The 27,497-nt window shown below is 41.2% G+C and overlaps 5 protein-coding genes across 16 annotated transcripts; 2 read left to right on the top strand and 3 right to left on the bottom strand.

Annotated features, from left to right (window-relative positions):
• Nucleotides 1-196: 196 nt before the first annotated feature.
• Nucleotides 197-10,203, top strand: LOC129581587 (exosome RNA helicase MTR4-like). Of its 6 annotated transcripts, none has more exons than XR_008689515.1 (22): nt 197-304; nt 453-636; nt 708-1,074; nt 1,151-1,328; nt 1,428-1,460; nt 1,728-1,791; nt 1,853-2,081; nt 2,308-2,402; nt 2,471-2,793; nt 2,901-3,002; nt 3,112-3,237; nt 3,309-3,459; nt 3,662-3,834; nt 4,003-4,209; nt 4,276-4,386; nt 4,546-4,898; nt 5,814-6,142; nt 6,199-6,303; nt 6,405-6,654; nt 7,136-8,108; nt 8,415-8,671; nt 9,126-10,203. XR_008689515.1 is itself a non-coding variant. In XM_055472760.1 (18 exons), the coding sequence occupies exons 1-18, from the start codon at nt 507-509 to the stop codon at nt 6,455-6,457; spliced, it is 3,129 nt and encodes a 1,042-aa protein (XP_055328735.1). In that variant the 5' UTR covers nt 318-506; the 3' UTR covers nt 6,458-6,761. The 6 variants fall into 6 exon arrangements, 1 of the variants encoding a protein (XP_055328735.1); XR_008689517.1 differs by lacking the exon at nt 197-304 and adding an exon at nt 6,964-7,065 and having other exon boundaries at nt 318-636; XR_008689514.1 differs by lacking the exon at nt 197-304 and having other exon boundaries at nt 318-636.
• A 1,249-nt stretch (nt 10,204-11,452) lies between these two features.
• On the bottom strand, nt 11,453-14,973 carry LOC129581591 (uncharacterized protein HI_0912-like). Its single transcript, XM_055472768.1, has 2 exons — nt 14,646-14,973; nt 11,453-12,355 (listed from the first exon to the last, which is right to left on the bottom strand). Exon 2 carries the CDS (start codon nt 12,319-12,321, stop codon nt 11,587-11,589), a length of 735 nt encoding a protein of 244 aa, XP_055328743.1. The 5' UTR covers nt 12,322-12,355; nt 14,646-14,973; the 3' UTR covers nt 11,453-11,586.
• LOC129581590 (LRP2-binding protein-like) lies at nt 12,693-17,738 on the top strand. Of its 4 annotated transcripts, XM_055472764.1 has the most exons (7): nt 12,693-12,774; nt 12,915-13,060; nt 13,292-13,997; nt 14,163-14,235; nt 15,011-15,068; nt 15,772-15,931; nt 16,341-16,439. In XM_055472764.1, the coding sequence occupies exons 2-6, from the start codon at nt 12,937-12,939 to the stop codon at nt 15,813-15,815; spliced, it is 1,005 nt and encodes a 334-aa protein (XP_055328739.1). In that variant the 5' UTR covers nt 12,693-12,774; nt 12,915-12,936; the 3' UTR covers nt 15,816-15,931; nt 16,341-16,439. The 4 variants fall into 4 exon arrangements, with proteins under 4 accessions (XP_055328739.1, XP_055328741.1, XP_055328742.1 ...); XM_055472766.1 differs by lacking the exon at nt 16,341-16,439 and having other exon boundaries at nt 12,699-13,060; nt 15,011-15,396; nt 15,772-15,906; XM_055472767.1 differs by lacking the exons at nt 15,772-15,931; nt 16,341-16,439 and having other exon boundaries at nt 12,699-13,060; nt 14,988-15,692.
• LOC129581589 (uncharacterized) lies at nt 17,723-20,264 on the bottom strand. Of its 2 annotated transcripts, none has more exons than XM_055472761.1 (5): nt 19,912-20,264; nt 19,399-19,676; nt 19,074-19,217; nt 18,738-18,987; nt 17,723-18,362 (listed from the first exon to the last, which is right to left on the bottom strand). In XM_055472761.1, the coding sequence occupies exons 1-5, from the start codon at nt 19,960-19,962 to the stop codon at nt 17,865-17,867; spliced, it is 1,221 nt and encodes a 406-aa protein (XP_055328736.1). In that variant the 5' UTR covers nt 19,963-20,264; the 3' UTR covers nt 17,723-17,864. The 2 variants fall into 2 exon arrangements, with proteins under 2 accessions (XP_055328736.1, XP_055328737.1); XM_055472762.1 differs by having other exon boundaries at nt 19,932-20,264.
• A 217-nt stretch (nt 20,265-20,481) lies between these two features.
• Nucleotides 20,482-27,366, bottom strand: LOC129581541 (ribonuclease 3-like). Of its 3 annotated transcripts, none has more exons than XM_055472673.1 (15): nt 27,240-27,337; nt 26,859-27,073; nt 26,292-26,419; nt 25,195-25,712; nt 25,000-25,089; nt 24,872-24,943; nt 24,578-24,808; nt 24,318-24,484; nt 23,935-24,192; nt 23,096-23,833; nt 22,298-22,993; nt 22,007-22,164; nt 21,690-21,943; nt 21,427-21,616; nt 20,482-21,091 (listed from the first exon to the last, which is right to left on the bottom strand). In XM_055472673.1, exons 3-15 carry the CDS (start codon nt 26,303-26,305, stop codon nt 20,806-20,808), a joined length of 3,672 nt encoding a protein of 1,223 aa, XP_055328648.1. In that variant the 5' UTR covers nt 26,306-26,419; nt 26,859-27,073; nt 27,240-27,337; the 3' UTR covers nt 20,482-20,805. The 3 variants fall into 3 exon arrangements, with proteins under 3 accessions (XP_055328648.1, XP_055328649.1, XP_055328650.1); XM_055472674.1 differs by having other exon boundaries at nt 26,859-26,982; nt 27,240-27,332; XM_055472675.1 differs by having other exon boundaries at nt 24,872-24,935; nt 24,995-25,089; nt 26,859-27,366.
• Between the last annotated feature and the right edge of the window lie 131 nt (nt 27,367-27,497).

The following is a 27,497-nucleotide window of genomic DNA, read 5'->3' as shown; positions in this document are numbered from 1 at the left end:
CACTGCATACAGCCACCTCGTGCGGTTGAGCAACCGTACCATAACGAGATTCGCTTTGAATTCGGGACAAGGCCTAAGTGGCGCACGTAGTACTCGTACTTATTTAGTCAAAATAATCGGAGTAGGTACTGTAAATTCGAATTTTAAAATTCGTGAGCTGTTCGCTCGCCCTAGAATGGCAGTCACTTTTATATGTAGCACTTCCGGTCTGGCTCCGATCCGGCACTTCCGATTCAAAAACTGTGAAAAACACTTCAGTTTTTATTTTTGCAAGTTACTTTTGATTTTAAGTCAGCTGCAACTCGTAAGTACTTTCTGGTTTCCAGCTTCATGAGAAACTTTTTTCTGGCTTTGTAATAGTGCATGGAGTCTAGTGTTTCATTAGTAAACTTTCTGCGGAAAATTCCAAACTGATAGAGTGGCAGGTTTCAAAATAATATTATTTGTTGCAGCGGTAGACCGGAGTATGTGAGCTGACTGAGAGAAGTGAACGAGGCAACATAATAATGTCGACGATTGAAAACGCCATTGCTTCGGACGATCTTCCATCTAGTTCGGATATCAATGCGGACGCACATGAGGATCTGGATAGTGACGAAGAAGGCGATGAATACTTGATCCAAGGGACTTCTTCAGGTGTGTCTATGATAGAACTCTGACATATTTCCGATGCTTGGTAGTTGGTAACGAGTTGGCATTTCCCCTAGGTTCGCGATTGATGTATGGAGGAACCAAAAGGGTCCATCAGAGTCCCTCACCTGAAAGAATGGATACCTCCTCGAATTCTCTATCGAAACGGGCATGCCTGTCGATGGACACGGTGGAACTGCAAGATAATCAGAAATTCCACCGAATGGAAGTACGCTCCATTCCTGGACTGGTGTCATGCATCCACGAAGTGGCCATCCCTCCGGGCGCCGACTACATTCCGCTCCAGCCCCGTCAAGGCCCGCCGCTCCGCGAGTATAAATTCGTTCTGGACTCTTTCCAGACGCAGGCCATCCTCTGCATTGATAATCTACAATCGGTGCTGGTGGCGGCTCACACATCGGCGGGGAAAACAGTGGTTGCAGAGTGAGTGGAACAGTGCGAGTGGTGATTACGCAATCGAAGCTCATTGCGTTTACCTTGTTTACTTTTTCTTCTGCAGGTATGCTATCGCGAAAGGCTTAAAAAACAATCAACGTGTTATTTACACATCACCCATAAAAGCCTTGAGTAACCAGAAATATCGGGAAATGATGGACCATTTCCAGGAGCAAGTCGGTCTCATGACTGGCGATATCACTATAAATCCCAATGCGAGCGTGCTGATTATGACCACTGAGGTAGGATTGTACATTTGTATTTAGATTTTGACATAATTTTTTAGGCTTTAAATTGTCGGAACGCTGTGTACGTAGCGCGGAATTTTTTTGTGGTTTCAGATTTTAAGGAGCATGCTTTACCGCGGAAATGAGGTACGCCACGGTATTTCTTTCATGGAATTTAACTTATTTTTATGTTTTTATAATTTTTATGAATGAAATATTGTTGGTGATATTGTTTTTTAAATGAAGTTATTAATTACGCACTCTTATTTATATTTTTTTTTATTTATAATTTTTTACCCTGAAATGGTTTTCTGAAAACCATTTCAGGGTAAAAAATTATAAATAAAAAAAAATTATAAATAACAGTGCGTAATTAATAACTTATAATTTTTTACCCTGAAATGGTTTTCTTAGATAATGCGTGAAGTCGGATGGGTGATATTCGATGAAATTCATTACATGCGCGATCCGGAGAGAGGTATAAAGCGCAAACTTTGGCAGGCTGACTGGGTGTAAATGGATGTTTGATTTCGATACAGGTGTCGTATGGGAAGAAACAATTATCCTCTTACCAGATAAAGTCAGATTCGTCTTCTTGTCCGCCACAATTCCCAATGCCATTCAGCTGGCGGAATGGATAGCCTGGCTGCACAAACAACCCTGTCACGTCGTGTACACAGAACACCGTCCCGTGCCCTTACAACAGTATTTGTATCCGGCTGGAAGTAAAGGGCTCTATCTCATCATGGACGAGAACAGGAACTTCCGGTAAGAATCGCATCACTTTAACGGTGATCACTAGTTCGCTTTTTGGCCGATATGTGACGTGCTATTATTTTACTTAGTAAGCGAGATCGATACTGATGGTCAATTTGAAGCGAAGATGAGATATGTTTTGCGTAACAGTGGCTGAGATGTCTTCTTATCATAAATCTTATGTATTCCGCTTTTTTTCTTCCTGACTGCAATTTTTACGTGTGTGTATCCTGTACAGAGAAGCGAATTTCGCAACCGCCATGCAGCATTTACAGGAAGGATCTACATCGGATGAATTAAGCAGAAAGCAACAAGCCCATCGCAACAAATCAGGTTTGGTTGATGAAAAATAAATTCGAATCCATTGCTTGATTTTAGTGGAATCGATTTATGCATTTTAGGCCAAGCCACCGTAACGAAGTTGGTGCAGATGGTTATGGAAAGAAATTACGAACCAGTTATTGTCTTTTCCTTCAACCGACGCGAATGTGAGCAGTACGCTACCAGCATGCACAAAATGGACTTTAATACGGATGAAGAAAAAGAAATGGTCGATGCCGTGTTTAAAAACGCAATCGAAGTATTATCGCCGGATGAGCGCAAATTGCCTCAGATTCTCAATACCGTTCCTCTTCTCAAACGTGGCATCGGTATCCATCATTCTGGGCTGTTGCCCTTAATCAAAGAAACAATTGAGCTGTTGTTTCAAGAAGGATTGATTAAAGTATGTTTAAATGGGTTTATTTGGGCTTACTTTCAGAACGGAGACCATACACCTTTTCAGCACCAGCGGTTACCAGCTATAGTTTATTTTTCTTGTTTGCTTGTTAGGTATTGTTTGCCACCGAGACGTTTGCTATGGGTTTAAACATGCCAGCAAGAACAGTTTTGTTCACTAGTTTGAGGAAATTCGACGGAAAGGAGAACAGATTTGTGAGTGCCTGATTTATTTATGATTTGCTGATTGACAATTGCCGTGTATCCATAAATGTAAAGAAGTATTTACAATTAGCTGAGCAATTAAAATGGATTCTTTTTGTAGATTACTTCCAACGAATTTATTCAGATGAGTGGTCGTGCCGGACGTCGAGGAATCGATACTCGTGGCATTGTGTTAATCCAAGTGGACGAACAGATTCCCTCGGCGGTTTTGAAAAACATTGTCAAAGTAAATAATTCGAAGTTTCGAACGATCGGGAATATTTCCCGTTTTATTCGAGTTTGAAATTTTTATTATAGGGCAGCGCCGATCCGTTAAAAAGCGCTTTTCGGTTGACATATAATATGATCCTGAATCTTCTACGAGTTGACGGAATCTCTCCTGAATATATATTGGAGAGGTCTTTCTTGCAGTACCAGAGTTATGCCGATGTTCCCAAAACACTCGAAGGTTAGTGGATTGTGAATACTATGCAAACATAGTTTCCTTAACTGTGATGCATGGTATTTGTGAATTTCATTGCCGGTAAAGCAATTATTGTGGTTGTCATACGGCATTGATTATCGTATTAAAAGGGCAAACAAATAAAAGAAGAAAATTTCGACGTACGGAATTGTTTGAGTAATTTGTCTTTTAATTTTGCCGTCTTTAGAAATATCGAAGAAGAAAGAGGAATTGGAGAAACTGGTGATACCTCGACCCGAAGACTTAAGTCAGTACTTTCGTATTCTAAACGAAGTGACGCGGTTGACCAAAACGGTGCAAGAAATCATCACCAGCGAGGAAAATGTTTTGGCCTGGTTAACACCGGGACGGTTGCTACGTGTAGGTGTACATTTTGGGAGCATCTTTTAGTTCGGTCTTATGTTAAATTTTCGTAATCCGGTTGTTCACAAAATGCAATTCGTTCTGCGTTTGGTTGTTTATGGAAGATTGCGGTGAAATGACTTTGCGCAAGAAGCGAATATTTTTATTGAGGATTGGTTCTTGCAGCTGAGGCACAACGAGATGGATTTCGGTTGGTGTCCGTTCCTACAATACAAGAAAACCAAAAGCGAAAAGAAAAAAGATAAGAGCGCTGAGAACTCCGAAATTTGCTTGATAGTAGCGCTGCCTGTCAGAGATTTGGCCAATCTGGAAGGATCAGATGGTCTCAGCTATTTAAAGCCTGTTAGCATACAAGAGGCGAAAGATGCTTTGGTGAGTGACCACTTTATTGTCAACTTTATTGTGTCTGGATCCCACTATCTTACTTTACATTCACAGATAATCAAAGCAAACCTTGGAGCTATTCAGGCTTTGAGCAGCTTGAAGCTGTATGTACCAGAAGATCTGTCAAACAAAGACGGACGATTGCAGTTGTTGAAGTCTCTGAAGGTATGTTTTCGCAATTCAAGTTTTTACTTGGCAAGTGTCTGTTAGTGGCATGTATGAGTTGAAAAGTTGTTTGACTTTTTCATAGTAAAAGCTAGCGTTTAATGAATTGTTCGATAATCGTTAAATCTTGCATTAAATTAAATCTGTATTTGTGATTAGGAGGTTCACAAGCGGTTTCCGGATGGTATGCCCGCACTTGACCCTGTTAACCACATGAAAATTAAAGATGAGAAATTCACCGACTCGGTTAAATTGTTGACTGTTTTGGAAGCCCGAATGAAGGCGCTACCAATCCATGGTGATCCAGCCAAAGATGATCTGATGCTTCTCCATAAAAAGAAAATCTCACTGGAGAAAGACATTTCCAGAATGGAGAAAGAGGTTAAGGACACTACCAAAGTGGGACTGCATGATGAACTGAAAAGTCGAATTCGAGTGCTGAAGAAACTGGGTTACTGCAATGCCGACGGCATATGTTCTTTAAAAGGGCGAGCTGCCTGTGAAATTAGCTGGTAAGATCATCTCTCACGTTACCCTTTACTGACAGAGATATTTTGCGGAATTTTCAATCGAATAATCCTGACTGGCAAAGCCTTATGCAAGCGGCGCTAGGTGAGAGTAGGCCAGTACTCTGGGAACATATACATACTTTTACCGCGTTCGCTCTATAAGGAAATCGCTCTGACATGTTTTCTTTTAATTGTAGTACGGTACGTTCGTAGTGATTGTTATCGGAATTTAGGGCTAATACCGCATGTACAAAGTATTAAAATTAAAATATAAATTATTACCTTATAATTTATGTCATGCTAATACAGTGCCTGACTGGAATTTTGTGCTTCCTTGGTAATTTTTGCTAGATAGTCGATCCCCATATTGGCCTAAACGCTGAATGATATTGGTGCTTTGTTTTCTCGGTGCGTCATAAACGATTTATCAGTGTTTTTTTTATCATGAAGGATCTATCAGTGCGTTATTCAGAATAAGAGTATGCGGTGACTGATTGCGGTCACTGGGGATTTTAATACAAGTTACAGTTTTACCGTATGTATTTTAAACCGATTAGCGTATACCTTGTACCTGCTCTGGTTAGTTACACTATATTTACTTTCGGGGTAGTGTTATTAGGAGTATTGATAAAAGGACACAGCCGGTACATACCCTGCTTATTGCTTTATTCTGGCTAAGTTTTCGAAAAAATAAGAAGTCAGTCTTGGGTTTGTGATACAAGTGGCAGCTTTAGACTGGGATCGAACAACCAATGGATGGGTTTGGACCGTTTGGTTATTGCTTTACGCATCCGAAAATAAGGTTATCGGATATAATGAAGACAGTTCGAATAAAATGGTTAAGGAACTTACAGCTATTTTAAAGCTATTTTAATTACGAAATGAAGCATAGCATAAAAGGGTTTACTAAATTTGCAGTGCGGATGAACTTTTGTTGACGGAAATGCTCTTCGCCGGTCACTTCAATGACCTGGAGCCGGCCTATGTTGTGTCGTTATTGAGCTGCTTCGTAGCCGAGAACAGTAAATCTTTTGGCAATGAAGCGCCAAAGATCAATGAGCGGTTATCGGGTGTCCTTCGGCAAGCTCAAGAGATCTCGAAGAAAATTGCGACAGTTTCCAAGGAATGTGATGTGCCAGAGGAAAAAGCCGTTACGCGCGAGCTCAAACCCGAATTGATGGATATTTGCCTACAGTGGTGTAATGGTTCCAGCTTTGCCGAAATCTGCAAAAGTGGTATTTATGAAGGTAAGGGAAGGAATCGATCCATGTGGAACGAATGTCAAACACTATTGGTTTGTTAGGGACCATTGTACGCTGCCTACGGTTACTGGAAGAACTACTGCGGCAAATGGCTGCAGCGGCCAAGGTTATCGGTAATGAGCCGCTGGAAGAGCGCTTCACCTCGGGTGCGTACAGTAGGCACGATATAGTATAATATTGTTTCATTTTTGCCCGCAGTTATCGATTGGTGATCGATTCGTACATTGGATGTGTTTCAATATTCTAGGTATCCTGAAGCTCAAGCGTGATATTATATTTGCCGCGAGCCTGTATCTGTGAACTGTATCGCAGTGCTCGCCTGAAACTTCTTATACTGTCTGATGTTCTGGAAGTGCGTGGTGATCATCGAGTGTGTTTCTAATTTGATCGTGGAATAAATTGAGATGCCATTATTGATATTATGATCCTCCTGTATCGTGCCGTCGATTTATACGGACGTAGTAACATCTGTTTTTGTCACTTACAATGTTACTCGGGTAGGTGACTTCACGTTGTTGAATAATTATTCTGTTAAGTCCGTCACCTTTGGAAGTTCTGTATAATAAATATGTGCAGCACACTTGGATTTAATTTGAAAACCTTGTTTGCTTCGAATGTTGATTAATACCGTGTAAGAATTATTTTGGTGATCCTGCTTGCCGCACTGACGGCGGCTGAACATGTTCATTAATTTTTGCAACATTTCAACATACACATTTGTATATTCGTAACTGGTCTGCTATTATAATCTTGGAAGATATTCCCAGCAAAGCTGCATTTTGGAAACCTTATTCATGCTTTTTTAGAAACAGTGATTTGGAATGATAAGTGCATAGAAAAACCGGTCACATTGTTCAGTTGCTGCCTATTTTGCTTAAATGCGTAGGCCGAAAAATTGGGTTTTGGTGGTAAGTACATTTAATAATTACCGTATGTGGTGTTATGGTTATAAGTAACTTGTGAGAAATTTCTTAACAGCAAATGTGGAACCGGTTACCAACTGCGACATTTATCTCAACTTTGTCCAGACTTTATCGCGGCGAATCGGGAAAGCCGAAAGCTGTTAGTGTTGTACGTAATTTGGTACCTATGGTTGTTATCGTCGTTCAATGACGCATTCAGTGATTTCGTGATAAATTCTTATTAATTTTGTTCATTGTTAAAATCTATGGTAGCTGCCGAGTGCAGACTGGCCCGTGTTGATGGTCCTGTTTGTTTATGCTACTCGCCTCCGGCTTTTGAGCATTCATTTTGTGCAAATGATATCATAAATGGAAAGCGAAAGTGTATGTTAAACACCGTACGTTCTTCATGCTAAATTTTCCGTATACCGTACTGACAGTCAACCATTGCAAAGCCCGTATTTTATCGTTAATTCCTGCTGTTTATTGCTGTTCTGCAAATTTGTTGACGAATGACGATCAATGATCGAGCGTGGGTTGATCGATCAGCTGATACACTACCTTTACGGACCAGTAAACTACAGTATAGGAATTACGCTTGAATGCCTTGATGCCATCGTAACTCGGAAGGAAAAGGAAAAATCTTGTCTGATCTTGATAATGAATGCTCGATTTTCTTGAAATAGTGTACTATCTGAGCTCAAGGTTTTATCCGTCGGAACTACAGCTTGTGATCACCAAAGTCGCGCTGCACTACTGGCTGTCATTTGGATTTATTCTTGTCCGCGACTTCCCATATTCGCGGTACATTATGGGAAGTAGTTGTATGAAGCCGAAGCGATGGTTGCCCGGAGGACCAAATTACAATAACAAGGACAAGGCTCGCAGTTCGGTACGTGGACAGTCGCTTGGCACATCAGCATCATTAAGACCCACAGCATCCACGACTACCATCATTCCTAGCAGTAATGCTGTCGCCGCTCCGGTCCATGCGTCGGAGCTGGTGGAGCTGCACAGAACGGATCTCCAAGCAGGAGCAAGCGCAACAGGTGCACATTCTAAATACGAGTATAAAGAAAGTGTAGACCAAACATAAGCCGAATTATCGTGATTAAACGCAGAGTGAATAAACGATTTTATGCGCGGCGCGAATAAAAAAGTTTAGGACCAGTGCGAGTAGATGTGAATGTAATTGAGTCGGAAACCACCAGTGTCGTACAGGAAAATCGGCCGTCAAGGGTTTGTTCACTGCAGATTGTTGTTTAGTATAGTTGTTTCAAAATTAGTTGATATAGCGAAAGCGGAAAGGGTTGGAATAATGATGGGTATCTATTTTAAATTGCTGTTTATTATAGGTAAAGAACTGCTTCCCAGCTCGTCAGCCGTCAACAGTCGTTTCGCTTCCATGCACCCGTGGAATAACGGAGGACTGAATCGTCGAGGCGGCAAAGTTGTGATATTCGAAATCAGTGATTTCTATCCGCCCTTCAAATCCCAGTGCCAGTTGGCACAGCGTTCCCATATTTTCAAGGAGACGCAACAACTGACCAAACTGCTCCGCGCCGCCGGGGTGGCCGCTCTCCAAGTGGAACAAAATTCCACCACGGACGAGGTAATTTTTGTTCGTTATTCGGTGTCGGTTTTATGCGCACGGCGCAATACGGCGTAAAGCCCCTGAGTTGTTATATATTTCCTTCACGATATGTATTTAACATTGAATGTTAATATTAATGACAGCTGGTTTCGATTTTGAATTTTCACAATTCATTTTTTTTAATTGTACAATATATCTAAACACTTCAGTTGCGGTGCTGCGCGCAATAACAAATGCGATTTAAGCTGCGAATTTCATAACTGCTTTGTCAAAAGTAAAACTGGTACTCTAGAAGAAGTTATTCATTTACGTGGAATAATTATGTGTAATTTATGTGTTTTTACGTGGAATAATTTATTCCGCATTGTAGTTTATGGCCGCATAGCATGTAAATTTTACATAAGTATTTTGTCATATATAATATGAAACTATGATAAAAGAGACGGTACTTGTAACGTTGTCGATCGTTTAGGTGCGGGATGTAATGGCGCGACTGGCCACCGACTCAACCATGGAACACTATAACTGTCTGGTGTGTGTCATCTTGACCCGTGGTGTGTTGACGCTGGTGCGGACGACACCGGATATCGGCGATGATTTCCTGCCGTTTTACGATGGCTACCTGCGCCGTAGCGAACTGATTGATCCGCTGCGAAAATCTCCGTATTGTACCAAAATTCCTGTTTTGTTCATGTTCGAGGGAATGCGGGATGGATGGCTCTCTGATCCGCTGGATGTGAATAACGTGGCCCTGTTGATGCCCACAACACCACGGACCTGACAATTATTAGCGGAAACCTGCAGCTCATACAATTATTGTGATGACATCGCGGTTATTTGGTATTTTCATGCCATAATCTTCGCACACAGTGCCATACATTTACGGCTAGACGGGGTCGTTGTGATGCCGGCGCTGGCCAATGGTTAATTTTTGAATCTATTAAATTTTATATTATAATTCTGTAAAATTTTATGATTTTTCCAATCCGTTCCATTGATGCGAAGGCACTTAATTCTTTGTTTGAACTGTTACTTATGATTGATTTAAATTTGAATTTTTGTGTTCACACATTTTATGTCTTATGCAAACACTGTACGAGATATCTTTTCCATTGACGGTTGTTTGAATAAGATCTGGCTCGGAGATATTGCTAGCGAATATGGATTATGTTGGCACGTTTGGTATATTCTGTAGACAACATGACTGCGTAGAGAAAATTTAGCTGGATGAACTGCAGAGTTGGAACTATATGAATGTTCAAGTAGGAATGTTTGCTCAGTACAGATATCGAGTAGGGCGACATAAATTTTATCCATGGCGGAGTAGTCTCCAAAACATCTTTATCTAAAATTTTAATAAACTGAGTGCAAGAATTTGAAAAGGCGAGCTTTTTTTAACAATGCAGTCGTAGTTTTTACGGGCATGTACAGGATCTGTATGTATCCGCAGTAGGCCGGCTTCTTCGCAGATCCTTCGCCAGTTTGTATACCGGAATGGTGAATCAGGTGAAAGGGCCCTTCACCCGCCGAAGAACGCAAGCTTCACCTCCTTCGCAAGAATGGGCAATGCAAACCTTACCGGTTGCTTTCGGATGAAGCGACGCAAAAGTACCGATGATATCAACAAAAAGGAATTTCCAGTAATACTGCCTGTATCTGGCAGCACTACGGGAAAGGAATCCGCACAAGTAACAACGATTCCGGAAAATACCTCCACTGTGCCAAGGAGTATGACTGGAAGCCTACAAAGAAACGTTTCTCTGAAAGTTCGCACGTTAAGCCGCTCGACATCGTACCGTAAGTTCCCAATACGCTTGTTGAATGCCTAAAACTGAAACAATTAGTACAATTGTCATAGACAGTTACAATAATTGTCTTTACCTTTATTAAGGCCGCAATGCTGCGACAGATTCAGGCTTCGAATTAATTGATGCGTACGAGCAAAATCCGGACCCGTCATTCCGTGGCACAGCAATTCTTTTCGAACTGAAAAACCTTGATCCAGATTTTCGGAGGAAATACGGACTATCTCCTATTCCGAATGCCAGCAAAGACGCCAGTGACCTTTACGATGTTCTAAGGAGTGCCGGTTACAAGGTGGAGCGCAAGATCAACAGCACAGTGAAAGATGCAAGAAATACTGTGAAAGCGATAGCGGAAGACGAATCGAACTCCGACTCGTTTATATGTGTGCTTATAACGCATCTGCTACCATCGAACGATGGGACAAAGAAATATCTTGCCTTTTTTGACGAATATATCTCGTGCCGGAAGCTATTTAATCCACTGCGAAAAAGTCGTCAGCTGTCAGGAATACCAAAAATAATATTTATTAATTCATGCTCTAACATTCAGAAAATGTTATCCATTGAATTTGCTCCTACGATTAACGTGTGCGCATCCCCGTTTCCCGGCATCGATTACGCACCACTCGATCCGGATTTTCTAGTGTTATATGCGGATTGCTCTACAATGTGCAGCATTCAGTATCCCGAACTTGGATCATATTTTGTACAAAAACTGTGCAGCCTTTTACGATACAATTCTCGCCACCAGCAACTGGTACTGGTTGATTTACTAACAAAACTTAACGGGAATTTGCGAACAACTGCACGATTGTCATCATCAGCCACGGAAGCCGATACGAATGTGGAGACGTCGGCTTATGACATGGAACCATTAATAATTATTTCCACTTTAAGGAAGGATTTTCATTTGTTTCCAAGAATGCTAACGAAGACAGTTCCGATTTCTCTAGAAACCTGAGCGGGTTGCTTTTTGTTTCGGAACTGCATAGAATTTCTGCTTCAATTTTATTTCAAATCAAACCTGATGAAATTACTTTTAACCAAGCGGGGTACATCGAACGAAATCAATAAAATTAAATCGAACTTTATCATTTCTCGATGCTGTAAATCGCACAAGCTAGAGCATTATGGTTTCCTGGCAGAAATCAAAAGCAGCATGGGTAGTTCCTTCTCCTCATCCAAAGCGGGATTACGCAAAATCTGTTCCGCTGTTGGACCAAATTCCTCCACATGCACAATAACGAAACCGCTGGCCACCAACAAATTCAGATACGTAGCCATTAAGCGGTGCTGCTTGACCACTCCCTCCGCCAACCAATTGGTTACTCGTCGGCCTTCCGCTTGGTAATTGTTTACAGGCCACGATTTGTTTCCGCTGCGATCCATCAGCCAGCTGGGTTCTTTCGGCGCAGTGTAAATCGGATGCTCGACAGAAAAAACAAAGTTTCCTCCTGGTTTTAATGCGTGGAAAACGACTTTGATCAGTGCACACAAATTCTCGACGTAATGCAGAGTTAGGGAAGAATAGACTAAATCGTACGCCGCTGTTGGAAGCTGTAGTGCCTCGAGATCTTCCTGCTGATAGGTAATTCCCTGGTCGTTGGTTGTCATTTCACGGGCTTTATTGAGCATTTTTGTAGAGATGTCCAGACCGGTAACCTGTTGAGCGCCTTGACGCTGCGCCTCTCGACAGAACCAGCCGTAGCCACATCCCAGATCGACGACATGGAGCCCGTTCATGTTCGGTAACATTCGAGCAAGAGACAGCCATTCCGGTGCACCGTCCAACCCGTTTACGGAACGGTTGAGTTTGGCGTATCCTTCGAAAAATTCTGGATTGTCGTAAATATTTTGCGCCATGGTGGTGCTTGACCGGAACTATCCCTGTCTGTCCCTAGATCGAGTTTAATACAAACAACAGCCAAACAAACGCTGGCTGCGCTGCGAATCAAGAACAACTCATCTGCTGCTCTGTAGCAGTACCTACATACCTACATAATGTACTTGTTACCTATGAATGCCTAAATAAGTAAATATGTGCGCACCCTTGCAATCGGTTCGTGCATTCGTTTCTTGTATCGCGAAGTGAAAGTGCGAAAGATATGTGTGTGTTAAAAACTGGGTATTTTAGCAAACAACCTTTGAACTTTTCAAAGTATGAACAATGCAATTCTAGCAAATAAACTAGAATTCGGACCAAAATCGGCTTTCATCCGGCAAGCAGAACACAGTAACACTGTAATATTACCAAATAGTACAATGGGGAAATGCTTTTAATGGCATTTAAATCAAACCCAGTGCACGGCTACACGCGTTAGTACTTATGTAATTTGATGATTCCGAGTGGAACTCGTCGTGTCATGAATGTTTTGCGTATATAATCATCTGTACTTCTATACGTCAAGCTCTACAAAACTTTGATATTTTTTGTTAATACTGAATAAATCAAATAGGTAGGGACTTAAATGTGAAAGGATGGCGGTACCGGATAGAAGTATTCCTGAAGAAGAAAAGATGCCCGCCCTGGACGACACGACTCTGGATGTGGACCACCTTCAGATCCTCTCAGATTTAGAGTTGCATTCAGAGACAACTGACGGTATGTATTAATAGACAATTCGGGCAAAACTGCGACCGTAGTAGTACCAGTGACAGTTGCGCTATTTTGCTATAGTGCGTCTCTGGCGAAATAACCGCTACTGTCATTGGTATTGCTACTGCCGCAACCTGCCCAAATTGTCTATTAAGTCCTTTGGTCAGTGGTCATAGCGATGAAAAATACCATTTGTATTTGTTGCTTCAAAAAATATCAATAGTTCTATTTTGGCAGAATTTCTGGATTTCGAATGGGATGATAAACACGAAGAACGAGCGGCTTCGCCGGTGCATTCTCCCGGTCGGGTGATAATAATCCAGTTAAAAAACTATTGCGCGATCCTAAAAGATAAATACAGAGTATCTCCGCGGCCAGAAGTGGATGTTGACGGGGCTACTTTGAATAAACTTCTAACGGAGGCCGGTTGCTCTGTACGACTAATCAAAGATCCCGACTGCACCGACGTGTCGGAGCTCCTGGTTGAGGAAGCAAACAATCTCCGCCAAGCCGCACAGCACCCAAAGTTTTTCATGCTGATAGTGCTTTCACAAAGCTTACAGCCTCTGCAAGCTAACCATGAAGTCGTATTACTGTACGACGGATTCTTGACCTTTACCGAAATCATCCAGCCGTTTTACGAGAAAGCAAATCATACGGAGAAAGTGGCGAAAGTCTTTATCTTCCATGTACCCAAGTGTGGAAAACCGGATATGGGGTTGACCATATTGCGAAAGAAGAAACTGTTGGCATCGGATGAGAACTCGGCAAACATAGCTCCACTTATACCAAAGGAAGAGATTGTTCTTGTACATTCCACTATTGGTGGCTGCTTTGCATTTCGCAACCCACAGAGCGGTTCCTATTTCATAAAGCGCTTTAGTCAGTCTCTGGAATTCAATGTGAATCACAAAGAAGTGGATTTCCTTACGCTGCTCACTCGGTATACAATTAATATATATTGCTAGTTTGTGATAATATTTATGAGGGTACTTCCTTTATGAAATTTCTAATTTTAATACGAGCGTATTGGTTTGATGCGAATGTTATTATTCATACTACAGATTCTTGCGGAGATCCATTGATTGCTTGCTTTTCATTTACGTAGGTTGAATGGACAAATTGCAAATTATAATCCGCAGCCGTTGCTCCATGATAACTCACCGGATGGAAACGGCACTGTAAGTTCTGCACTAATGGAATTTAAAAGAAAACCTACGGTTCCTTTATTCTCGACTCTGAGAAAAAAGCTGTACCTCTTTAAATAAGTAAAAACTAGGCACAAGGCGCTTTTAATACCGGGCGCATGCCGCGTATTGCCGCAGTGCCTTTGCAGATACGATTCTCTTAGGCTTAAAATGCCTACTCTATGCCTAAAATTACAATTGTACAACAATTTCTAGACAACATAATAAAGAATAATCATTATAAAACGTCGAGTACACAATGGTTATTATACATATTGACAGTACTTAAAATGCAACACGTATCGTCGATAAGTTATCGATGTATTGTAGGAATTTGTAGCTGTGCAGTGTGCACAAAGACAGTACCTAGCATGAGTACAGTGTAGTTGTCCAAATCTACTTACCAGTTAAAAATTACACCATCATTCATCAGTTTTCCGAATCATTTGGCAGACATAAATACAAAAGGAGACATAAATACAAACAGACATAAATACAAAACCAATAGTTTAGAAAAGGAGTATCACAGTTCACACATAACTATAAGTACTATTTTGCCAAGAGGCGTCTCGTCAGAACGTTCCTGTGCCACTGCCGCTCCGGATTGCGTAGATGTGGCGGCGAAATACCTGTGATAGGGTCAACACTTCATATTATAGAAATTAGAATAAGTTTTCATTATTTGCCTTTTCAAAAATATATTTTGATAAATTGCAATGCATTGAAATTACTAATATTGTTTTTAGTAATGGAGATGTTTCTGATGCAGGCAATTGACAAGAGATCTCCCAGTTACCAACAAAGCACGAGAAAATCTGTAAAGTATTGTAAGTAGTTACTTACCATTAATTATTGTGTACTGTACTAAAATACGAGCTACATACAAAGCTATCGCGTAAGTACTAACCTGCGCGCTTATTGTTTATCGCTGTTTATTGCTTATCACTGTTTTATTTAAGTACACGGTTTTGTTAGACAGTACAAATACAGTATTATATCTACTGTAAAAATTTCTGTTGTACGAGTACGATCCCACCTATGGACGACAGGAAGTAAAAAGGTAAGAGTGTTTCCAAGGAATTGAGGATGCAGCGGCTGCATCTGTGGGTGTAGGAAGGCGCAAGCATAATTTACTGCCAGATCACGCATTGTTCGGTACGTAAGATCTTATACGGTTTTAGGAATGTATTGGCTAATTTGTTTGTCCCTGATTTATTTTTTATGTGTCACAACAAAGGAAACGAACAGGAATAGCAATAAATTTTATATTAGAAATCATTATTAACTGATATTTTCTTGCAGCTTATCGCATTAACACATCATTCTTGTGCCGTGTGCGCCTTATACAAACGTGTTTTTAGGTGCCTCCTGTTGTTAATACACTATTGTTTACAGTGAAATACCGATTTATTTATTGTTAGTTCCCAAAAGAAGTACTGTACATTGGCGATCATGATGCAGCGGGTGTCGCCCGTGCAGAAAAATTTCGGATTAGCAGACGATGAGCTAATTCGCCACTTGATGTTGCAGTCTGGTGTGTACAAGCCGTTATCCCGCGACGATGTACGGCTTGATACGGATAATCTTGACAGTTCCCAGGTTGACAATCAAACAGTTACGGACAACCAAACAAATCCTGAATTCCACATTAATCAACAGTTCAAGGAAGCACTCTCGCTATATGAAAGTAGTAAGTTTTCGATAGTTTGTTTGTTTGTTTAATGGGGGTTTAATGTCTGCGACGATCAGATGTAACCTGGGCAAGGTCGTAGACTACTCATAACAGAAAAAGCTTACGCAGTAGCGAAAGCCTTGCGCAAAGAAAAACCGTAAAAATAAACAAATGTTTATAGTAAACAGTAATGATCCTTATGAATGAAATCCTTTTTGTAGTCTGACACTCTGACATGCATATGGCAAACAAGGGTCACAGAATTTACGCCCATGCAATACACTTTTACAGAGATTAGCTGCCTTATACTGCACAATATTCTGTGATGAAAAAACGTTTGTTTGTCAGAAAAGTAAAATGTTATATAACAATGATATCATGAATTTAAACCGCGTACCAGTTTTAACACTTACTCGTAATTTTCCAGAAGATTTTGAGAACGCCTATCATCTGTTTGAGGAACTGGCCGATAAAGGGCTTATTCCAGGCCTGTATTATCAGGCAATTATGATTTATGACGGAAAAGGTGCAGAGGAAAATGCCGCAGTTGGCTTTGCATTAATGCAAAAGGTTTACGAAATGTCTTTAATCAGTCCCGTGGACGTTGAGTTTCGACATTTGGCTTGCTACCATTTGGGAAACGCGTGTGCACAAGGTTATGGAACAAGCAGAAGCGAAGAGCTGGCGGTGTCATGGTGGCAGAGAGCAGCAAATGAAATACTCTTTGATCCACACAAAAATGTTGGTAAAAGAAATAAACTTACTTCTGTGGTTATAAAAATGTATGTCATTTTGTTAAGAACTTAAGAATGCCGCAACAAGAGTTTTAGCCGTTTGGCATAGCAGTATCTGCATCTGTATTTTTAATCTTTAGTTTTGACAGTTCTCCGGTATGATAAATGTATAAATATTAATTGAATAACTTCAAATATTAATTAACAAAGAGTTATCACTGATATGCAAAGCTACTCACTAAAATTAATGTCTTCAGAGAAGCAAGTGGTGACCGATGCTGGAGTACTTTGTCAGACCGCAATGGGATCCTATTACAGCCGGTGCAGTAAGCCGGAAGGAGCAGATTACACGAAAGCCTTTTACTGGCACTCAGAAGCTGCTCGAAACGGCAACATCAGTTCAGTAGCGCAGATGGGAATGTTTTATCTGTATGGACTGGGCTGTCAGAAAAGCTCCGCTTTGGCCCACGAACACCTTCTTCTGGCGGGGACGCGCAACAACATCTGCGCTATAGGTCACATTGCTCTGTATTATTTGGAAAACAACATGGCGGAGTCGGCATACTCATGGGCCGTCCGGGCGGCCGATATTGTAGGCAATCTTAAAGGCTTAGATGCGGGAAAGGTGGATACAATTATCAGACAGGTAACATCATCCAGTGCCAACCGTGGAGACGAGGAGGATACGAAAAGGTCACTAGCCATGTCGCTGTTTATTTTGGGTTATTTGTACGAGACTGGAAGAGATTGTGTTGCCAGAGGAAGATACACAGCAGCAGATTACTACAGTGCTGCGAGTAAAATTGATTTGGACGCAGTTTTGTTTCTGGGAAACCGATTGAAACTTGGAAGATCGGCTTGAAAGTCTTTTAAAAAAGGTTTTCGTCTGCATGCAAGTCAGAATATTTACGTTGCAAAAAATATTGTACATCTCTGAAGCTTTCATGAACTGCTAAAAAACTGATGGCACGTATGAGTAATTTGACAGTTGCTGTTTTCATAATTTAGCTAGCATGGGAAAATCATTGTTTTACAGTTCAACTATGCGTTTTTTAGTACACGAAACAACAACGTTAACAGTACCTCGGAGTCTCGGACATATGTGTTACTCACTTGTCGCATCATTCTTATGCACCTGTGGTAAACGATGGCAAAATAGAATTTACATCAATGCATGTACAGAGTATACCGTCCCCCCAAACTATAAGAAGAATCGATCAAGGACAAAGTAAGCACAACTTTTTGCGTTCTATTGGTCCAACCACTATAAGGAATATAAATCCAATAGAGAAGTATATGTTGACCAAAAATGAACTAATGGCATCCCATGGTATCAAGAACGACATGGTTAAATTAAATGTACAGAACGGTGGATGGCTGGCAATTTCCAAAAACGGCATAATCATGGTAAGGCTCTGTGTGATGAGGTAGAACAAAGAGCTGACAAAGAGCATTCGGGTTTTGGAAATTTCTGCACAGGATCGCGGACAGCGCGTGACCATCCATGACTTGTTTGCACCATACGTCGTATGTACGCTGGACGTTGGGCTAAGCGATAAGGCTTTTGAATTTTGTATGGAGCTATTCCCGGCATCGGAAATGTCGAGACCGGAAGTCGAATCGGTTGACCAGCGCCGCTCGCGTTGTTTTAATGCATACAACAGCACGGTATTACACATGAATATCAGGATATACACAATGATCCCAAAAAGAGCCTGTAATTAAAACAAATGAGCCATTTTGTAATGGTTACCATGCCGTTAATTATACCGTATTACCATTATTGTACAATAACAGCTAAATTATAGTTTTAGACGAATGTTTTTGTTGTAGAATCTATATGTTTTAGGTGAAGTATAATTATAAGACAACAACGACAGATATCAGTATTTAACCGAAATATTGACCGCTTTGTGTTATTCAGTTATGACCTTTCCTATAAATCGGCTTCAGTTGGAAGTAACAGTCCAACTGTTGGACATCGTTTCTTACAATTACTTTATGCAGTTATGCTGGGCCTATAGAAGTACTGTCTAACCGACAGAAATGCCATATTTATTTATTTGATCATAAAATTACACAATATTTACCTCCCACCATACGTCGACTTCTTTCCATCTGGATAGATAGTCCGGCATATTTCTCACATAACTATTGACGGTGAAATCAAAATTTTGTTGGTTCCAGTAATAAGTAACCGGGAGTAAAAGCGCATTGAGAGCCGCGGCTGCAAATGCTAATGTAATGGCCAATGCTCCAAAACCGCGCTGCCAGTTGGCGAAATGATAAAGCGGGAAGACGATTGCGACACACCGATCAAAACAGAACATCATCAGTATCCTAAAGCCAATTAATAAAAGGTGAACATAGATAAAATTTAGAATTAATAAATCTAATTCACAAATTTTTTTAAATGTTAGACGCACCATTGCGATGCCAAATACAGCACTTCTGATAGATAGAACCATACTCCGCCGGTTGGAATAAAGAAACTGTTGTAAACACTGGTGTCATCACTTGGATCCGGTTCCCATGTTTTGCTTCCAATAAGTACAATAAGGTTATTCCATCTTCGAAACAAGCACCATTAGAAAATCGTTGTGAAATAAACTGAAGTCACAATAGAATACGTTTTATTTAACAACGAGAATTTTAAGCGTCATATATTTTCACCCCTGTAGCCAGTATTTTAACACCCCTGTAGTATTATTACTGTTGCATGCAGTTATGTTTTTAAATGCGTAAACTTACAAGTACAAGAGGTTAATGCAGTAAAGGCACAATAAAAATGTGCGCTGGGAGCCTCGTTTACATCGGTAGGCAATAAGAATGCCAACAATATTCCCCACGGTGCCAATGGCTAGCAGTATCGGAAAGGTTATTTTGGTAATCCATTCCCAGCCTCCGTAGTTGTTTGTGAAAAACAGTTGTAAGCTGCGATTGCAGCCATCCATCGGTGTGCCTCCCGGTGTAAGCAGTGTCCACGTAGAGCCATTTCTCGTTTCGTTTTCCATTTTCCGATACCAAAACTAATGATCATAGGCGAATTACCGAAAACAATTTTCAGATGAGCACAATTTTTGTAGCTGCCGTGTACAGATCGCCCACAAGCCGTATATACTGGTAATCATTTCCTGTCCCAATTAATGATGAAATAAAATCAGCAATAATTAATAAGCGCCTCAGCTGATAATCACGTTACACCGGAATCAGAAGCGGAGCATATTATACACTGATATACTTAAGTTTAGTTACAATACATACAAACATGTAGATACATATACCGTAGATAAAAAGATTGTTCCTGTGCCGCATAGGAAATGTTTATAGGGCGTAGTAAAATGCGATATAATTATGGTGTCCTTCGTCCATCAGCAAACGCAAGATTAACATAGACAGATTCACATTTGCTACTCGACTTACAATGCAAAACGCAAACCGCCATAAGGCTATTTAATATTATCAAAAACTTATTAAGTTTCGCCACTTAGCTAACTTTGACAAAACTCAGGACTAATGAAGTTTCGGCAGCACGCTTCTCTCCATGGAAGAATTAATTATGCGATATAAATAAACGGAGCGACATTATTACAAACCCCTCAGTAAAGCGATACATGTTTAGCTTGTTTACCGATTCGTTTATTTACACTCGCAGCTCTCTTATACGCGGAAACCAAGATTTAGCAGTTGTAAAACTGCAATTTTGCTGATACGACAGATGCAGCCATAGTAAAACCGTCACAATACCGATCGTACTCTGACAAAAACACTTCGGTTTCCGCAAGTTCCGGCAATATGAGCTACACCTTTAACACTGAGCATCCACACGCACGGTTGTTCACTCGAATAATGTTTTAATAAGTAAACATGTGCCAATGCAAACAAATGCCGCAGTAATATTACTTCATTAAATGCAGCCGTACGGGCATCTGCGCCCATAAAAAACGAAATAACAGAGCAACAACGCAAAAATTTTCGGGCATGCGAGTTGAGAAACAAAGAATATGAAAGAAAACACCACACACAAAAATTCTGGGAAAACTCAACACCAAAAATAACAACTTCAACCATAAAAATGCACAAAACGCTCACCATTAGAAAACCGGTGTGAAATAAAATGAAAGAACCGTTTTCAAATTCGAAAGGCATATGGAATCATCAGTTATCTCGGAGCGGTCGCCGGTCACCCACTGCATCTGGTCCCCGTTGACTGGTGCTTGCAAAGCGATTAGCGTTCGCTTTCTGAGCGGCCACAGCCCGGCGAGCAAAGCTTTTCTGCTGCTTATAATCTTCCAGAAACGTCGGGTTTTTCAGGGCAGCTTCAGCTGCAGCTTCTTCGGCTAGTTTCGTATTTGATGCTGTAGCTGTAGCCAATCTTTCTCCATTGAAATATACAGCCACCTCATATTGGCGATTATTACTCGGTCCAACTTTGTTTATCACTCTGAAAAACGAGAATACTGTACACGTGACCGTGCCACCAATAATGTCAGCAAAACGGATGCAACAACTAGAAGTTCTATCATATTACGTGTTGAAAAGCCACAGTAGATTTTTTTCTTAGCATTAATGTCAGAAAAAGTAAAAGAATAAGATGAAAGCTGCAGGCCTGCTTGCATGACCATTACCGGATCTTGCTAAATAATATGATTCTAGTTAATTCGTATAAATAAACCGAACCGATTAGTAACATTAACCACAATTTTAAAGTTATGAATACACATACCAGCTGCGAATATGCATCTTATTAGGAAACATTTAATAAAAACTGAAACCTACTTGTATTCCGGCAATTTAGGTGCACTGCCGTCCACCGATCGTAACGTTAGGCAACACTGCTGCAATCGCGATTTTGGATCGCTCCATGACTGGTTCGATATGAAATCCGTCAATTTCGGAAAAAACACCACTTTGCAGAACGCACTGCATACTGTAAGACCTTTGTCCAAATACAATGCACCCAAATATGCTAAAACATGGCAACAATTTTAAGCGAATTACTCGTATCAAAAATTAATATTATTGGCTTCCAGATGAATTACCTTCGACCAAATCGGCTTTGTCTTTCATTTTGATGTCGGAAAAACCAATCCCTTTCGAGCTCTGATCGCGAATCTGAAATCTGGCCATGTCCAGCTCGTCGCACACGAAAGCCTGGGTTTTATTACTGACAAGAGAACTGCGCAGCAGTGACAAATGACCTTCATGGTGCATGGGAAAGTGTTTGAATAAATAATCTGATACTATCAACTGCAATACGGTGTCACCGAGGAATTCCAGGCGCTGATTGTTTCCACTAAAAGAAAAAAACCATAACACTGCAGTACAATTACCTGGCGCTTTCAAATCGCATTCTTACATTGTTATATCGTTATCGTGGATTTGGCGCGAAGAGAAAGCATTCGCCAATAAGCGGATATGCGTAAACGGAATTCCCGTCAGTTCTTCAAACTTAACACAGCGCTGCAGCAATTCGTGCTGGGGAATGAGATGACGGTCTCCATTTGGATATGCACTCTATGGATTAAAACGAAGAGCTTTTAGCAGAATTTCGTCTTCTTTGCTATAAGGCGGGTAACGTCACATGTATAAGGAAAGAAATTCGTTCACACTTTCAGTTTCTTACAAGTACTATCAGGATTACTCTTACCATGCTAACATGCGACGGCGGTAACATCCACACTTTGGCCAGATGGTCATCTTCGTTGAAGAGGCGTACTTTTAGCGACCGTCCAAAAAATTCATCCACATATCGAATACCCCCGTCCAGATAGATGGCTCCGCATACCGCCTCAAAGCAATTCGCAGCCGCATGCTTATCCGTTATACGCTTCCTGGAACTCAGTTCTCTCCCATGGGAAATCAGAAGATAATGACTAAGACTGTACGTTTCTCCCAGCACAGCCAGGTGGCTGTTCTGTACTAATGTCGCCCGAAATGTGGCCAATCCACCTTCCTGAATGTCTTGGAAGATTAAGAATAACCTCAACGACGTCAAAAACTCCAGAACAGCATCTCCTAAGAATTCCAGGCGTTCGTAATTTTTTATCGGGGAAGCCATTTCATCTTCCACTCCCAGCTGAGCCATCGTATGGATTAAAGTTTTAATGCCAGATTTAGGAATTTGTCCGGCTTGGCCATACGCGGCTTTTCGGAATCCCAGATTTGACAAGACATTTCGTATGTGGTCAGCGTTCGTGCCGATATTTAACTGGTACGACGGGTGGGTCAGTGCTAATTCCAACAGATTCCGGTCGCTAAATTTATACTGCAACTTCTCTTCCAAAATATCCAGAGAAATATGATAGCGAAAATGAAAAGCCACCCACGGAATCAACGTTCCATACTGAAACGACAGTTACGGCGCTAATTATTTAGGGACAACTTGCAGAAAATGAAATTCATAGATCACAGCACAAAACTCCACAAAATGAAATTCATAGGTTACCTGAGCGATATCCGACTTCAATCCCGTATTATATATTCCGCGTGAGCTAACTACAACGGTTACTTCTCTCTTCAATTTCGAATTTCTACTCAAATCATCCACCAATTTCTGCTGATTGTGCAAACGTATCTTATCTTCCGCCGTGATCTGGCTTTTGGGTCTGGTTTCCAATACATTACGGATTTGGTCCAATTTCTTTTGTTCCCTGTAAGTTCGTGGATCAGCGGCACTAACCGACCGCGTAGCAAAATGCACCAATGCCGGATAATGCTTATCCCTATCCCGACGGGAAACATCACTAGCATCATCATCAATCTGGTCAATGCGGAAAGCAGCAGGCCTTCTGCCAGGCACAGCTACAAGGCCACCGCGCAAGGCCCCGACCTGTTCATGGAAGGCGAGATCCGGTGCGCACTTGAGCAATTCAATATCACTATCCGAAAAAAGCAAATGAAATGCACTGAGAATGTGGTAGAGAACCGAACTCATTGGAGCTATTTCCATCAAATCGTCGGTCTGCCGACCAAAGACTGGATAAAAGTGGAAAACATCACAGATATCATTATCAGCGACAAAATTTTCCGCCTTAAGATGCCAGTCGACTAACTCCATCAATTCGCTGAACATGTAACGCTTGAATATATTCAGATCTTCAACAACAAAGGTTCCGGGCGTCGGCATTTCCTCCAGACGCACGACGTACTCGACATTAAACCGGGTGGTCACAGCCCGTGGAAACTAAAACCATATTGAATTTAATCGCTTCTCGCCTTTCATTATCTTACATTTTAAAACGTACATAACAAATCTTACGCCTACTCCTCACGCCAACAACATACCTTACTGAGCTTTTGATGCGAAAATATGCAAAATCCAGCAAAGGCGAACTCCCGACCAGCGTGTCGCACCTTAGTGGAATCCGGCGAGACAAAGTTGATCACGGGATCCAAGACCATACGGTAGCAAAACAAATCTTGAGCATTATTACTCAGTGGCTTGCACTGAAATTTATGTTCTTCTTCGCCAACAAGATGACCATGCTTAATACCATATCCCCGCAAAGCATGTGAGCATCTGCAAGCTTTTCCGTCGTTCAGCTAAAAATTAAAGAAATTTAAAAAAAATTTTTAACTGCATTCGCTTTTCGCAAAAATTTTCGTTTTTCGCAAAAATTATCCACTTTTTCCCGAACATCTGTGAAAATGTACAAATGGATGTTTACCCGATTATGGGCGTTAAACATCAGATCGGGATTTATCACATTTGGATCCACTTTGCGATTTTTACCACTATCTGTTGCACGCAGCTTTTTCTCCCCGCTAAACTGTCCTGAGTTTCTCACTTCATTTTCGCTATCAGATTCTTCCGACTCATCATCACACTTTTTATCTATAATTCAAAACTGTGGATGAAATATCCGCACAAATGGGCCGACATAAGCGCCCCATTTTCAGCAATTCAGATTATTAATTGTTGTCTCACTTTTTTTATTGGCCTCTTCGAATATACCAAAAATTCGTTTTCGAAACGCATCATGTAAAGCTTCCAGACGTGAAGTTGCTACCACAATATTTCCACCAGCTCGATAAAACTCTCTCGCTTCCAGAAAACAGTACCGCTTTGGTTCCGGACTGGACAAGGTAAGATCGGGAATGTCAGATGGAATATTTCTTCTCAAGCTATTTCGAGATTGATCACAACTGGTTTCTGGTCCTAATCAAAGGATTACAATGTCATCAGCCAGAAAACTACAACTTCGCCACTGCAAAAACCTACCGTGAGAATTGCGCCGTCCGTCATAGGCAGCAACACTTTTTCTGATAATACCACGAAAATCACTCTTGGACTCTACAATATGAAAGGTCAAAATTTTCACCATTCACACTAATAAACATCGACATTACCCTGGACAAAATGGCTGTCTGATCCTCGACCAACCCTATCCACCGATACTGAGTCGAATCGAGTACGGCGACCACTTCCGCTTTCCACTCCTGAATTAAAAATCGGTTCAAATATACAATGATGCCACCCTCATACGGCATTCTGCTCTCCATGCTATTGTCCCATTTTTTTCCAGCTTTTCTAATGCACCTTACCATTGGTCCTAGAGAAATACGTATTTCTCTGATTATTCCGTGCATTACTTGCGTTTGGAAGAGAATCGTTCTTAGTTGCTTCTGAACCGGTCTTCCGGCCCGGAGGATTCAGCTCACTTTTCTGGATACCGGCATTACGCAATCCGTCACAATTCGTTATACTCTGCGGGGAAATTGGACGCTTCGTTCCACGTTTTTCGTTGGTATTCTGGTACTGTTGGCAGTAATCTCGAGCTGGATTCGTACGTCCATTAAATAATTCCGAATTGCTGGATTTTTCAACTCCACCGGCCCTGGGCACGGATCCGATGTGGGTAGAGTTACCAGATCGATAACCATTGGGTATCCCCACAGGCGGCGGGGGCGCTGTGGGCCGCGGAAAAGGTGGCGGCGGCGGCTGAGGAGGCCTTTCTGCCGGAAGAGGAGGAAGTGGGCGCGTAAAAGGGAATGGGCATTGTTTCGCTGGTTGGCCCAACGCGACAGAAGTCACGGAGGATGCTGGTAAAGGCCCCCGTCCACTAAACCCATAAACAAAACAAACAATTTACATCATTTTCAGTTACTTGATTTTTTAATGATCTCGTTTGACTAAGAATAGGCTAACTTCGATTATCCCACACAAAAAATTAAACAGCGCAATTGTAATCGGCAAGTCTTCTGGAAGGAATTCTTGATCTTCCAATTCCAACCTCATACCAAAAAATACGGTACGCAAAAAAGGCCATACATCCATGTCTACTCGTAGTAATTAGTGATTACCATTTACCCATGATTAGATAATTCTAGTTATATCCATGGTGGGGAAATTTTTTAACCAGGAATGACATGTCGCTTATCAATTATTAAATTCGAAGCTACGCCAGGATGTGTAACAATAAAACAATAAGCAGATATGTACGTATATGCTTTTGGTATAAAATATGTACTGAAACAAACAACAAGACTGGCTACATAAATAAAATTCTGAATTTTTTCGTAGATTCTAGAATTCAGCCTACAACAACACACTAAATCATAATGCAAGACACAAAAATTACCTAACCACAAGTCCATAGAAGTATGTACAGTATGTGTAATGATAGTATCCATACAAGTACCTGAATTTGTCCATGAAGGTTCACAAACTCATCTGTGTTCAACATCCATAAAACAACTCCCGCTCTCTTTGCACATCTCCAGCTTAAACCACATCAGTTAAGCCACTTCATCGTAATTATGATTTGTCCTGTAATATTACTCAATCACAACGACATAGCGTAAACCTGCCCGGAAGCCAGACAGCATCGTCATCACCTATTTTACCGGCTAGAGTAGAGACAGAATGCTGACAGTAAAATCATACGAGCCAGTTCAGATACAAACAGACATTAGGCAGCTCAGTCACCGCTCACAAAATAACAAGGGAAGACGGCAGAAAACAGAAGATACTGTAACACACATAAAAACAGATGCGACCAATTTAAACAAAGGGTCGATGCAGATTGCAGATTACCGTCAACTGTATCGATGCTTTTGTTTAAATCGTCTACTGTTGACGCATCGCATAAACTCATGAAACCAGATACGTTATGGGCCTAACTTATGGCTGATATCATAGTCACAGAAGCATAAAGAATGCCGCGAAACATTCATGATTAATTAAAACGGGCATCGAACTAACTTACCTTTGCTGTCCGGAAGGAACTCGATTTACACTTTACGTCCCTTAATTGCCTCAAACGGAGCCGACAATAGAACCTCGTCAACGTACCAGACGTGAAGCCCGCACTCAATCCGCCATTGATTAGGCTATAATCAGCACCGTTCAAGTTGCGATTTAGGGCCTGGCTTCCAGGGAATTCAATGCGACACAAAACTTGCAACGTTCCACTACTCACAGCTAGCGCAGAACCAAAAAAAAACCGAATTCGCAACTGCGTCAGCGCAACAGTATTCTCACAGTTGCGTAATTACGCTGGCGAATAGTTCCACAAAGATATAAGTACCATTTCAGTTGTAGGTTCACCGAACATTATTTAACGAATGACCATTAATTCCGTAATTACCATTCAACCAGTACGAGTATTCATGGCGGCGGAGATCTATCAAAACGGCACGAAAAATATGAGTATTTGTAAATTTGTTATTACAATATTACTTGTTAATTTGTAACAAACGTTTCTTCCAACTTTCGAAATTTTAGTTTTTCGATTAGATTAGAGCCAGTTCGACGTCGATACGCCGACATGCCGTACGAATACCAGCCTACGCATTCGTCGTAGACCGTAGCCGCCGTACGCAGGCCGAATGTAAGCAGGCATGAA

Source organism: Paramacrobiotus metropolitanus, unplaced genomic scaffold (genome assembly GCF_019649055.1).
Source record: "Paramacrobiotus metropolitanus isolate TYO unplaced genomic scaffold, Prichtersi_v1.0 Parri_scaffold0000006, whole genome shotgun sequence".
Classification (NCBI taxonomy): Eukaryota; Metazoa; Tardigrada; class Eutardigrada; order Parachela; family Macrobiotidae; genus Paramacrobiotus; species Paramacrobiotus metropolitanus.
Note: the sequence above shows the minus strand (reverse complement) of the source record. Positions and strands in the feature narration are given on the sequence as shown.